At 37.5% G+C, this 14,546-nt stretch overlaps 1 protein-coding gene across 2 annotated transcripts in view; it reads left to right on the forward strand.

The window, feature by feature from the left end:
* Positions 1-14,215, forward strand: part of LOC116414538 (uncharacterized) — a 118,998-nt gene extending 104,783 nt beyond the window's left edge. For both annotated transcript variants that reach the window (XM_086904076.1, XM_086904075.1), the window contains one exon: positions 9,375-14,215. In XM_086904076.1, the coding sequence (XP_086760202.1) occupies positions 9,483-11,264 (1,782 nt within the window). In that variant the 5' untranslated portion in view covers positions 9,375-9,482 and the 3' untranslated portion in view covers positions 11,265-14,215. The remainder of the gene's footprint in view (positions 1-9,374) is intronic.
* Positions 14,216-14,546: the final 331 nt, after the last annotated feature.

Below are 14,546 nucleotides of genomic sequence, written 5' to 3' on the forward strand. Positions count from 1 at the left end.
GAGGAGGTGTTCCGTCGCTTCGACGATGTTCGACGATCTCCCATTCGTTCCTCGACACACTTCGAGCGACCTTTGCGATTCCTCAGCGAAAGGTCACGCGACCCCTTCGTTCGATCACGTTTTTTTTTTTCCTTTTCGTTTTGATCGATGCCTCGCTCCAGCGTGGGCGTTGACATTGACTGCTGCGGTTTCCACCAGGAATGTTTGCACAGAGGAGGTTTGGGTGTCGATGGAAGTCGCGGATGTTTGCGAGGATGGCGGTGTTTCGCAATGCAATCGCAATTTTTGGAAATTTGGTTATTCTTTCTTTGATTTGTAATGACTTGTTACAGAAAAATAACGTAATAATAGATGTTGTCGTATGAGATATAATTTTGTGTAATTTACAGATTATTTTTCTGGTATAGGTGTGTATTTATTAGTTAGTATTATTTAATAGTAATTTTTTTTTCTATTCTATTCTTCGTTGTGAGAGGGACAAATGAATAAATTTGATTAAATCACATATGATTTAATCGAGTCTAATTAGAGAATTTATCGAGCCTAGATCTTCTTGAGTAATAAAATTCACGATATATTTTTATTTAGAATCTATTTCTTATAGTTCGAATTTTTCCGTGAAACTTTGAGTGACTTTGTTCAACTTCTTTAAAGGATGCAAAGAATCGACTTTAGATACGCTATATTACTTTACCGATTAAGGGAGAAGAGGATTATATTAATAAACGGAAAATTTGTTTCATTTAAAAAATAAATAGAGCGTAGCTAAAAGTTGCTTTCCTGTTTGACTATATAAAGCACGGTTGCTCACCTTACGTAAATTATATAGAACTGGAGTGTGGGAGGACTGAAACATTTATTACGGTGTCCCCGAGTACGAAATTACGCCACTGTGCATTGTGTAAGCATTGCTGGGCATACGCATGCTAGTTAAACTTTCGCTGGCGAGACATTGAGGGGAAAAAAAAGAAAGAAAGAAAGAAAAAAACAGAAAGAAAAGGAAAGAAAAAAAAGAAACTGACCCTTACCTTTTTTTCTCAATACAGACTCTTGTCTCTGAATACAGGCAGCTCGAAGGATTTGCAAATTTGCGAACTTCCAGTGTATTTGCATATATTTAATCCTCGATTGACTGCATTATGATCGGGTCACTTCAGACGTTCTGAACGAAACAATTCTGTTAAAGTATATTTTAACTCTGTTACGATCTTCGAATTTTTTTTTTTTTTCATTTAATCTCGATCTTGTCCCGAGAGAAACAAAAAAAAAAAATTGCTTATGCTTTCGATAAAAACTTCCATATTATCCGTAATTTTGTAAAATGTATAATTGACAATTGCGTCGGAAATATATTTTGAGGTAATTTCACCGTAAATAAAGATAGGTTACGACTATATTATATTGTAATTATATAAATTTATCTCAGGGGGCGCAATCATCCACTTCCGTCATCCAAGGATTAATTATAAATCGTGTATCGTGTATCGTATCGAAATTTTGAATAAAAAAAAAAATTCGAATAACGACTTTGGCCTTGATTTCGAAAATTAACTAAAAAAATTAAATCGATTGTAATTAAACTAAATATCGCATTGATGGCAAGTCAATTAGTATATACGATCATATGAGAGCTTTTTGATACGGATATTAAATTATAATAATAAAACCTAATTGGTTATAGTCGCCACTCAATACATGTTTATAAATATATATATATATGTGTGCATACTTTTCATCGCATTTTCCATGGATGTTTAATTACCGTTTGCGTGTTCTTATTGCTTATATGCATCTCATACTACATTCTTTAACGAACACATTATTATTACAAATGTAATAATGTATAGATATAAATACGTGAGTACGTTCCATAAATATATAATCAAGCTTACTAAAAAATTTTTTGTAATTGCACACGGGTAATAATTTCGAAGTTTAATTTTAATTTCTTTTTATCAATTATTTATGATAAGAATACGTTTCTCCACGATATATACATATTTTTACGAAAATTTAAATTCGAAAAAATTAAAATTCAAAATTAACAACCGATTAAACCACACTATGTTAGTTACATTAAGAATTTATGTTACAATGTTACAATTAGATATTTGTTGCAACATTGTTGCACGAAAAAAAAAAGGAACAATAAACTTTTTGTCCTCTTCTTACGATCACGTTCGAGTAGCAACAATTTCGAGTAATTGCTCAACGTCATGGATTGTTGGTGCACGATAATTTGCCAGGACGTTTGCATAAGCGGTATAAGAGAATATGAAAGAGCTTTATATCGATCGGGGTGTTCATTTGAAGGAGCGTGATTAGTTTCGCCCGATCATAATTCCATTGATTTTTTCTTAAAGTGGCGTGGGAATGATCATGAGAATGGCGTGAAATCACCGTGCAAATCGAGGAAATTGCCATTGTTACGGTGAAGAGACGCTTATTAATTAATTGTTAAACAACCCTGAGCGTGGCAAAGAGCAAATTCTCGGGATTGTAGGATTGTAGATGTCTTTTCCTTGATTACTTTCGTGAACTTCAAGGATGCGAAGCTATTTACGATGGTAACGTAATACGCACGATGAATTACCTTTGTTGCCTGGTGAAAAAAAATTGAGTGAAAGAGTGAGATTGTTGAAAGAAGATGTAAAATTGTTGCTAGCAATCATTCGTTAGACTCTTGCTTGTGTAAAGTTATTTTTAAAATAGAATACTCTCGAGTTGTGATAAGGTTGTTTAAAAGTTTTTGTTTTTCCTCGATGAGAGATTAATTTTCTATTAAAAACGGGAGGAAACATCTCAAAATTTTTTTTCTTTCAAAGCTAAGAAATTTTTATTCTCGTTTCTATATTTCAAAAATTATTTTTTACTATTATTCTTATTTCTATTCTAAAATCTTAACTCGAATATCTGAAAATTTACTTTTCTTTAAAACTGAGAATTTCTTATTCTCGTTTTCATTATTTTCAAATTTTAACCTAAATATTTCAAAAATTACTTTTCCTTGAAATTAAGGATTAATGTCAAAACAAACAATTTAAAAAAGAAGAAAAAATGTTATAAAAAAGGATTAATCAATTTACTCGTTGAGCGTCGAGGTTAAGATTTCCGATGGGAATATCCAAAAGCAGATGATGACCTTGATGGGAGAGACGTGCATCGTCATCGGTACGACACTGGAAGAGAGGAACGACCGATACGAAACGAGATCGAAGCAGCGTAAATCGAAACTGTCAGAACAAAAGCGTTCGTTGACAGACAGTACGTCTCTGAAGAAAGACAATTAGTCTTAATGGAAAAAAGACCGGCTTACATTGGGGCAAACGGGTTGGACAGGCTGCGTGTGTAAAGAATATATCAGATTGTGCGTAGTGATGGGATCAAGTTCAATATGTGCTCACGAATTCAAATAAATTCCAATTATGATTAAATATATTGGTGATATTGTGTTATAGATTAGAACAATCCAAGATTATTCTACTCAAATGTATATTTATCTATTCTGTTTTGTTAAAAAAAAAAAAATTATCACAGATAAAATTTCAGCCCAAACAAATGTATTAGGATTATATTAAAGGATTCTTGGTGACAGGTTTTAAGGATTAAATAAAGTGTGCTGCCATCTATTCTATCTCGTCCAAGTTCTAATTCAAAATAGATCTGTTTTACTATTCAAGATTCGAATCTATAAGAATTGTACTTCATCCCATCACTAGCCATGTGTATGTACTCTTGTAAACTCTTCACCACACCCACTCGCAACCTTGATTGGTCTCCCTTGCAGATTCCTTAGAACTTGATATATTCGTGTTACTTATTCGTCACGGATATATCTTTCGAACGATTCAACCACGTGCTTTACATCGTCTATCAACGATTTAACTCGATTCAACCAGAACAATGAAATAGAACGTTTATTTCTCTTCGTTCGAAAAACGACGTTGACTCGTCGAGTGGCGGAAAAAATGACGAGAACGATTGATACTTCCTTTAGGTTAGGTTACCTCGAGGATGAAAATCTTGCTCCCTTGAACGACTTGAACAATTTTTAGTTGTCTCTCGTTTTGACAGAATGTAAAATGGAGACACGCCGTTACGCTTTGCGCTGAGTTCTTGAGTAATTAGGATAATTGAAGGAAGCAGACTTTAGAGAAGCGTATCTTGTAAGTGTATCGAGCAAAGTCTTGTAACGTGTTCATAACGCTCGTTATTCCACCACGATTTCGATCGAGATAAAAATTTGGAAGATTTATTTCAATTTATCGAATTCGCAACTTGTTATCTGGATCACGAAATTAATTTCGTTCGTTGCCACGGAAAAATTTGAATCTGTGTGCTTAGAAAAAAAAAAATATTTAAAAATTGAAATAAAGGTGACAGTGATTAAAGTGACTTGAAACTTGCGGCTCACATTTGCCAATATACTCAATTCCGTGATTCCTTCGCGATGCGTTTGTTATTTAAAATGGTAGCCATATCTGCGTGCAATCGTCATTCATACTCTCATTGATATCATTCGTTTTAATTACGTTATTGCGTCAATGACGATACAATGGAGCGATCGATACCCTCGGATGTTCCTTTCCGTCGATTAATTTTAGAACGTCGTAACATCTGTGTACGCCTTGATAGTGGTACAGCGGTAGAAACGGTGTATCTCATTATTTAATGTCACCTTTCAGAAAAGCTTAATGAGTTCTTAAATACTAGCTGTCGAATCGAATGTTATGCAATATTTATGGGGATCAGTTTGTACCGGCTTGTTACATTAATCGTGTTTTTGAGTACCTTTTATCTTTTCAAGCGTGTAATCGATTTAACAAGAATTGCGTAATATCGTTATAACACTTTACACAAATTTCTATTCGATATTTTTCGAGTTTCGAGAAAATTTTAAATTTTTAAGTTAAAAATTTCTTTCGGTGCAAGAAAAATTTGTTAAAATATTCCAGGATTCCAAGATCCATCTCGTGAAGAAGAGGCGATCGTGTTTATCACACACATAAATCTAACATTTAATCTAATCATATCGAATACATGTAACGCTTACCTCATTCGCATCCTCTCGAAAAATCACGATTGTTCGACGAGATCTAGCTTTAAAATGGCCGCACCTGCATACTGTTCATAACGCAGTGATATATCCGCTCGATCTGGACCAACGTTTGTCCGCTCTCGTACCCACGCAAATTCCTTTATTCACGCTTAACCTCTTAATCACGCGCGTGTATCTTTAACGAAGCCGTTCTTATCGATAATAATTAAAATGCTTCATCATTCGAGTCAACGAACGAAATTCTCTTCGTAACGTGAACAGGTTGATTCATCGCTCAAATATATACATACAGTGATACAACAGGAGTGCGTTTACCTTCGAACACTTGTCAATGACGTAACGTTAATTATATCTGATTACGGTGATGGAATGACAAGCGCGTCACTGAGTCGAAATTGATCGCAGGCAAAATTTTTCGATTTCTTCTCTGCGACTTGCAAGTTCAAGGTTACATAGTCGCTTTTAATTTAATTAAAATCATTTAATCAAATTCAAAATCTTTAACTTATTCTAATGAATATTGTGTGAGATATGTACAAGTAAATTTTGGAAAAAATATTTGGAAAAAACACGGTAATAAAGGTATTTGTAAAATTCATTCAAAATTGCAAAAGAAATTATACCAGAATTATACTGAAATTATAAATATTTTCATGCAAAATGGCGCACTAGTTCCAGTAACTAAAAATTTACGAAATGACATTTATGATATTTCGTGTACAATTCTCGGAACATTGAGTCATCGAACTAATAAAGTCGTTCGTATTATTTTCAAAGTTCGTTCCATTTTCCATCTGATCCGAACACCACGCGAGATGTCACAACTTATTACACCCGTATCATCCGCCATTCTCATAGCAAGAACGGTATTCTTACTTGTCACACTGTCACACTGCAACGATACAAATCGTTCTGTCTCTCCGTGAATTACATTCGTTAGCAACCGGTTATTTCTTTATCACGATTCCGTCTCGAACTTCTATTAATACATACATATATACATATCGTTAGTTCTAGTCGACAAATATAATAGCAAGTATTCCTATTTTATTCGCCACGATCGAACGAGCCTCTTTGAAATATCGAACGCCACATTGACAAAGCGTAAATATTACTCTTTTAATTTTCGTTTTAAAACTTTATCGAAACTTGATCGTTCGTAGAATGAAAATTTACCATATTCTTCTGTAATTAAACGATATTAATAAATTCGATCAAATGCTCGGTTCAGTCCAATTCTTCTTCCATGCCTATCCCTTCGTATTTGCATGTTTCGTACAATGAATGTGCAACAGAAACGCTAGACATCTGCAGGGAAAGAAGTGGGCGAACCGAATGACCTCATCCGAGGTGTCTACACGACACTGCTTACATACGTGTTCTCCTTTCAACAGGAAATCGTTCTAGACCAGTCTTGGCTGTACGTTGTACGGTCACTTTATAAATCGAGCGAATATCTCCGTTTGCGTTTTCGTGTCCATCCGATTTATGGAAACAATTCGATTATAATAATTTTCTTCGAAATACCATCTGAATATAAATACAAATATACACATGTAAAAGGTAGAAAAATTTTGTCAAATTTTCTGCCACTCCAAGATGGCATAAAATATCCCCTAGTAATTTTTTTTTAAATAATATAAAATAATATTCATCGAAATTCTTGAATTAAAAATCCACAAGGAAAATCATATTTGCATTCTTCTTCGTATCTAAAAAAAAAAAAAGAAAAGCAAGAGAAATTTAAGCATTAATTTTAAGCTTTTCCAAAAATACGTAACTTTTTTTTTCTTTTTCTTCTTTTTCACGAATATCTCTTGCGAATCGATCGAATCGCTTTTAATACCGTTTCGAATCGTTTGGAGGAGAGGGGGATGACGCAATGGCGACGACCTTCCGCGGGATTGCAAAAATTTCAATTGAGAGCGTTTTACGGCGGATCGAAAGCGACGAGCAAAGCCGTGGCGAGGAGGTCTCGACCTTTTTAAATTATTAACGACCCGGGTATCCCGGGCTTTTGTGCCGTGGATAAATATTTTTACGTTTCCCTCACCCTCTCCCTTTCCCTCCATCCTCCGTTCTCTTCTCAGGGAATCGCGTAATAACGATATAAATTAAGACTTTATGCCCGTGTATAGAAAGCGCGCGAACCGTGAATTCGGTGTTTTGGATCATTGTGCGACCGGGATTTCGTGGATTTTAACGGTGCTTTTATCGTGAGGTAGCGGACAATCGGGTTTGGACGGTGAACCTTGAAAAGAAGAACAAGCGACGACCGTTTAAGGACAATTAAGAACACGTGAAACGTAGGGGTTTTGAAATGAAGTAGAATCAAGGACTTTTTTTTTTTTTTGGAAATTTTTATATATCTCATTACTCGGGACAGGGAATTTTTCATCGTGAAAAGTGTTTAACTTGTCGCGCATATATTTATCTGGAAACTAAAACAATTAATAAGACTTGTGAAGTGTGTATATAAGTGAGTTCAAAAATTAATTCGATTTGTAATTCGAAAAAGATATATTATATTTGTGAATACGTAAGTTAAGTTTCGTGCAAGGTAAAAGTAAAACTGGTAATTGCATGTTACGATTGTTTTTACTATTTTTACGAGCTGAACCGGTGAAGGATGTCTTTTGAAATTTCAATGGTCAAAGTCACTGTGTAAATGTACTCGATTACCTTAATCTATACTGTTTCAATGTATGAGTATCTGATCGAAACAACGAACGCTGATTTTAATTTCATTCACATCTGTTATAAGCACGTGATTCTTGTATTTCCACATCCAGAAGATAAAAGGGAATAAGACGAAAGATATCGTAAGCCTGAAAGATACAAAAGTTTCTTATTAAGAATTCGTTTGAGAAAAATCCACATCTTTGAATGATAAATTGATCTTCGATGTCTTACGTTACGTTACAATTATTCGTTATTACATGCAAATGAATAGTAATAGAAATATAACATCACATTGCTAGTAACTTAAGAAATTAAATTCGTTACGAACTCAACGCATCGAATTTTATTAAAACCTTATCCCAATTTTTATCGCTAATATTCGAATTTAGAAGTAATTCTAAAAGTATTCGAATTCTTATCGCTTCAAATTATTATTCCCGCGAAAGAAGTGATACAAGTATATCGCTTTTTTTAAAAAAGCTTTTGATGAAGAGAGGTGTCGAAGGCCTTCATTTTTTCCAATCAAGCTAGGAAATGAGGTGTTTGCAAAAGATAACGAGGTGACAGCTAGAACACGAGTCAATGCTCCTCCCCTCGTGCCACAAGCTGCCTCTCCCTGCCCCTCTTTCGCGGCCTTAACGTAATTTATAAATCGGTAGGATGCACCTGGCACTCGTGTGTCGAGTAAAACGAGTTGGCGCTTTATCGTTGGGTGCGAGAATTGAAAAAATAAACGCGGTCCCCGACATGCGTCCTCGGCTCGTAAAGTACTTGCGAACTTGTTCACCGATCCCACGTGGCTTTAATGGACCCGCAACGGTTCGTCCAACTTTAACATTTTACAGATACTCGAAAGCATGCGCGATGTTTATCTCGACGAAACGATAGCAAGCTTTTCTTCGAACTGTCCCACTGTCTTTCTGAATTCACGACTCTTGCGCGTTCCGTAGATAACGATTCGTGCAACTTGGCTCGTTGTATTCCCCACCGTATCCCGAATTGTCAGCATTTTAACAGCGTCGATAAATTTATTTTGCAAAAATAAACTTGGCTAATATTAAAGTAAAATAATTAATGCGGTAACGCATTTTATATGCGATATTATCCAAAAAGTTGTGCTTTAATTGTAAAAATAAGCGAAACGAAAGAAGAATGCGAGGTGAAAATTAAATTAATGCCCTCGTATAACGTGATTAAGAAAATTTGGAAAATAAAAGTAAAATTGTTTTTAAAGATATAAAAAACGTCATTTGAACACTCGAAAGACGAACATCGAAAGGAATAAATATATAAATAAATATATATAAGTATATTATATATGCTTAGTAGTTAATGATTCTGTAGCGCTAGTGTCGCGTCACCAATTCTATTGATAATTTTAAACGATTCTGATTGAATCATAATTTTATACTTATATATTTAAAAAAGAAATTTAAAACAATATTTTTCTTATCTTAAAGCCCATCTTCACAAAGTAATCAAGTTTTCATCCATATATTCATCTCGTAGATATTAAATATCACTAATTACGCAATCAAAAATAATTCCGTCCGATCAAACGAGGATTAATTATATTTACATCACACGAATTTTTCTCCGAATTTCATTGAATTTCAAACAAACAATTTTGCAGGTACTGCTGAAAGCGGCACTGGTATGGGACGAAGTACACTGCGCTCCAGCAAAGAGGAACGACATACTCGCGGGCACGGAATTCCTGTCCGTTTTCATAAACGGCGCCATGGCGACACCACCGCAGCGGCGCAGAAGTTTCAGACGCGGAGGACAGCCGGCTTCGACAGGAGACAGCGCGACAGCGGAATCTCACCAGCACGAGGCGTCGATTTACCGAATATCGCGCAATCCAGGGAACAGACAGGTGGTCCCAAGAGCGAGGAACACAAGCAGCCGTGAGGAGGTGGTTCGATTCTATCCCATAAGTCACAAAACGTTGGAGAACAGGCAACAGAATCTGGCATCGTTGATCGACGAGTTGACCACAACCGGCGACATATCCTCGACGAGGCTTGCTCCTCAGAGTTCGATCAGCGCAACAACGACAGCCACGTCGACAGCCACGTCGACGCGGGAGAAATCGAGGACGAACGCGACGGCAAGCGTTCTCAACTCGGTCAACAAAGGAGTGATAGGTCGGCAAAAGGTTATAGGCGTCAGTGTGACGTCCACCGTGGAAGCCACGCCGTACAAGGTCAGGGTGGAACATTACGACAATACGGACGCGACCGTCGTCTCACGATCTCCCAGCTCCATTTCAATTTCGTCCAAAGATGTTACGAAGGAGACGAGGAACGGCACGACGAGGGCTTCCACGACCACCACGAGGACCACGACCGCGAGAACAACGATCAGCGCGACAACCACGACCACTGTCCTTTCCACGAGGACGACCACGACGACCACGACCACGACCACGCCAGCTTCGTCCTCCAGCTTCGTCACGGAGGATCTTAGCAACATCGTATCCGAGTCAAACAGAAGCGAGTTTTCCGTGGACGAGGGATCGCCTAGCACCAGTTGGCGATCGGGTCATCATCAGAGCTCGATCACGCCTGGCCCGCTCGGCAAACACACCCCGTCGTTCGCCCAACATCGAAGGACGAACGGCACCACTGGAAGGAGCGCTTCTTCCGGGGACACGATCACCCTGCCAACGGAGGACAACTACGAATTGCCCGAGGAGAGCTCGGAGCCTAAAGAGTCGAGCGAGGAGCCCGTGGAAGTGGAATCGGAACGATACCAGGCTGTACAAGGGCGGAAGGTAGGCAGACACTTCGACGCTTCCCACTACAATCGACCGAGCAACAAGATGTACGGTCAATCGTCGAAGAGCTACAACAAATCGCCACGACCGTACAGCGAGCCCGCCAAGTCTTACAGCGAGCCGGCCAAAGTGTACAGCGAGCCTGAGAAAGTGTACGGGGAACCGGCCAAGGTGTACAGCGAGCCGGCCAAGGTTTACAGCGAGCCGGCCAAAGTGTACGGTGAACCTGCCAAGGTGTACAGCGAGCCTGCCAAGGTGTACAGCGAGCCTGAAAAGGTGTATTCCGAACCGTCGAAAGTCTACTCGGAGCCTGCCAAGGTTTACTCCGAACCCGCCAAGGTATACTCTCAACCAGCCAAGGTGTACAGCGAGCCTAGCAAGCTCTACGATTCCGAGGGTCACCCGTTGAATCGGCAGGGGGAACCTGACGAGCAGAATTACGAGGTGGACGAGTCTGTGAGCGTGAGTAGCAATGGAAACGTGCACGGGCCGCAGATGATGCTCACCGAGCCCTCGAACGCCTCCGAGGTGGAGGATGGCCACAAAGTGGGCTACGTGGTCGAGGGTAGGAACTACAGAAAGTACAGAGTCGAGGAGAGGACTCCGGACGGCTTCATCGTTGGGGAATACGGGGTCGTGAGCCATGACGATGGCTCCTTGAGGGGTGTCAGGTACACTGCGGACGGTACCATCAACCCTCGGTTAATTTACGACGCGCTGATGAAATTTCTGGCCCTGTGAAACGGAGAAGAGGTGGAACGATGTGTGGACAGAAGTGTGGAACGAGGGAGGTCGACGACGCGTGGCTTTTGTCGAAATCGACGACGAGACAGAACGATCGCCATTTTTTAATCGTGATTTTAATAGAGATCAGGAATTAATCTTGCGATTGTTCAAATTCTAAGATGAAATTGAATGTAATTTCACGATGGAATGTGTGTGTATGTCTACGTTCTATTTGTGTTGTATTCGTCGTATCATCAATATTGTCGAAGACAATATTGCGTAAGACCGAGAAATTCAATGTCATCGCTGAGCAAGGATAAAACGAACGATTAAACGAGCTTCACGAATAAGCGAACGAAAACTTGGACTCGTTAGGCGCGGATGGTTATCTTTGGTCGGTCGTCACTCCGTCGTTTCTGAGATCTAAGGAAAAGGTCACAGCGATTCTCCGCTGACTTGGCCGATCGAGTCTTTCGTCAGAGAGGTTGAAATTATAAGGAATACCAATTTAAACATTATTATTCATCGCTCGTTCAAATTAAAGTGTACAACGCGATAATGGATATTGATTATTTTTCTTTTGATATATTTATTTTTATTTCGATTTCCCAATTTGTAATAGTATCAAAAATTTAAGAAAAAAACATAAATACTAATATGAAAATCTCAATTGCATAAAGCAACGTGTACATCATCTTCTCATGGAATTAAAGATTTGACTTTACGTATCGATATATTTGTACGATATTAAAATTCTTTACTTAAATTGAAGATTGGCGTAACTATATTCTACAAATATGTTAATACAATATCTTTTCATAGAAAACAATTGAATTGTATATTTTCAATTATTTGTTTAAAAGCATTGAATCGTGTGATACTTTGTACATGTTATTCTTCGAAAATCAATTTTATCGTCATTATCAATGCCATTACGTTACAAAAACGATTCAATTCAATTCGCTGTCTCGTCCAAAGCGACGCGATTAAGTCGACGATAAACGAAAACGACTGATTCTTTCGCTCTTGCCAACGCAACTGCCTCAACCGATTAATATTTAAGAATGGCCTTCCACCAGGAGATTTCGCTGGTGTCTGGTTCTTTTGGTGTCCACTCTTTTTTGACGGGAAGGAAAAGATGGTCGCTAGACGATTCGATCGGGCGAAATGCGTGGAATTCGAAGCGAAACAATTCTCGTTGCGAAACAAAAGTACGCTTCCCTTTCGATGGCGAAAGCGATACCTAACCTAACTTTTGTGCGCGCGCTCGCCTGCTCGATGGCCTTTGAGAAGCCTCTCGAGCGGCAATTTCTTTTCCTTTCGTTCGTCTAGCGATTCGTAAACTCCTCGATGGTGGCGCCACGTAGTTGCGTAAATTTTTGTGATCGCGTTAATCGCGCAAGCGTGTTTTCTTTCTCTCGAGATTTGTTAAAATTAGGAAGGTGGTGGTAGTGGTGATGGAGATACGACGCACGGTGTTCGATGGTGTTCAGTCGATGTTATTGGTAAAGATATTTTTCGTGATTATACGATTTTTTTTCTTTTCTTCATTTAATTCCGAGATATTAACGCTAGAATTATGAAATCGAATCAATTCGAGCAGCTTCTTTTTGTAATTATTAGAAACAAGTGCAAGTGCTTCTAATCTAATTACTTTCGTAATGGTATTTTAGCGTTTCAACCGTGTATAATGTATATAGGTATAAGTTGATAGTTCTAGCGTTAAGACATTTGAAAAAAAATGTGGAAAAATCCTTTGTCACACGCAAATCGTACAATTTGTCAAGTAAATATGATCGGCATAGAAGAGAATCGACTGAACGTATATATGTCGCGTGCTTTCGTCACTGCGACGCTTCTGTGATGAAAAAGCGGATCGAGAAGTCGCAGCTGCCCGGGCCTCCATTTTGGTTCACTTTTACCAAGTTAATTTAACACCTTTATCTCGATCGGCTGAAACTCGAAGGCTCCGCCGCTGCGGCCAAATTGCTGACTTGTCACGGCAGCGTCTCTGCGCACTTCTTTGTAGGATTTATGTATCTATTGTGCTAAGCTCTTTAAAGACGTTCCCGCGTCATGGAAGTATCTCACTCGTCGAGAGAGCCGTATAAACGATAACGTTATTTTATTATTAGGGTTTTAAATAGCTCATTCTTCCTCATTACCTCAATCTTTGAGATAGTTCCTTCTGCCATTTAAATAACGTGTAATTCATCTTAAATTATAAACACGATCTCGAACAGAATTGTTACTTCGAACGATCCGAATAAGACAATATTATGAAATATTTTTCAGACAAAAGTTGTATTATATTATCTTACATTATTTAACGATAGTTTTACATTAAAATATGAGAGAATACGAAAAATTTTTTTAGAGAGATTTCTCTCAAATGATTAAATATAATGCAATAGTTTTTCACACACGTTGCATATATTTACAAGATTTACATATTTTGAATTATTTGTTATCAAAAATATATCAAAAAGATGAATTTTAACTTAAAATTATACTTTGATTATTTTTTATTTATTAATTAAGGAATTTTATTAAAGAAAATTACGAACAAATATTCAGATCGTTCGAGGCAAAAATCCTTGTCTTGATCTTTCGTTTCCAGGCACGTCCGCTCGAAACTTTTCCGATCGATCACGGAAAAGGGAATCTCGAAGCAGACGTGAGATCTGTTCGCGTGGAATCGATGAAACTCGTTCGCTCGAATGTTGCTCATCCTCGTAGATTTAAGTTGCGCGTTCATCGTCTCTATTTTATTATGTGTAAGAGATAAAGTATTCTGATATTAGTTACACGTGATACCATTATGATTTAAGAAAATCTGTCTCTCTTTAACGTTAGGCGTTGCAACAATAAGTCTAATGTTTTTTATTATTATTGAAATATTATAGCGCTGTGCAACCATTGTCATTTCGTCGAATACAACTTTGTAATAAATTCCATTGTCATAATATTTTTTTTTTCTTTCCGTGATCCGACTTATTTTAACCTTTTGATGAGAAACTGCGAGTTAATTAATTTAACACTTAACAATTTGATCTATGAATTTTTACAAATAATACATTCTTTTAATTTTGCACGTTTATTCTTTTATTCCAAAAATATAAAATAAAATTCCAGCATGAAATCATCTACTCAAACGTATCCAGAGAAAACATTCGTTCTTACCTAAATCGTTTAAAAGTGACGATCGATAAATCAATTTTATCGCTTAAAATTATCCCATCTTTCGTATTAATATCTTCTCTTCGAGAATTTAAAACTGTCTCAATAAACGTAGGA

Source organism: Apis florea, unplaced genomic scaffold, assembly GCF_048593485.1.
Source record: "Apis florea isolate Af1SG1 unplaced genomic scaffold, ASM4859348v1 contig_2293_pilon, whole genome shotgun sequence".
NCBI classification, from domain to species: domain Eukaryota; kingdom Metazoa; phylum Arthropoda; class Insecta; order Hymenoptera; family Apidae; genus Apis; species Apis florea.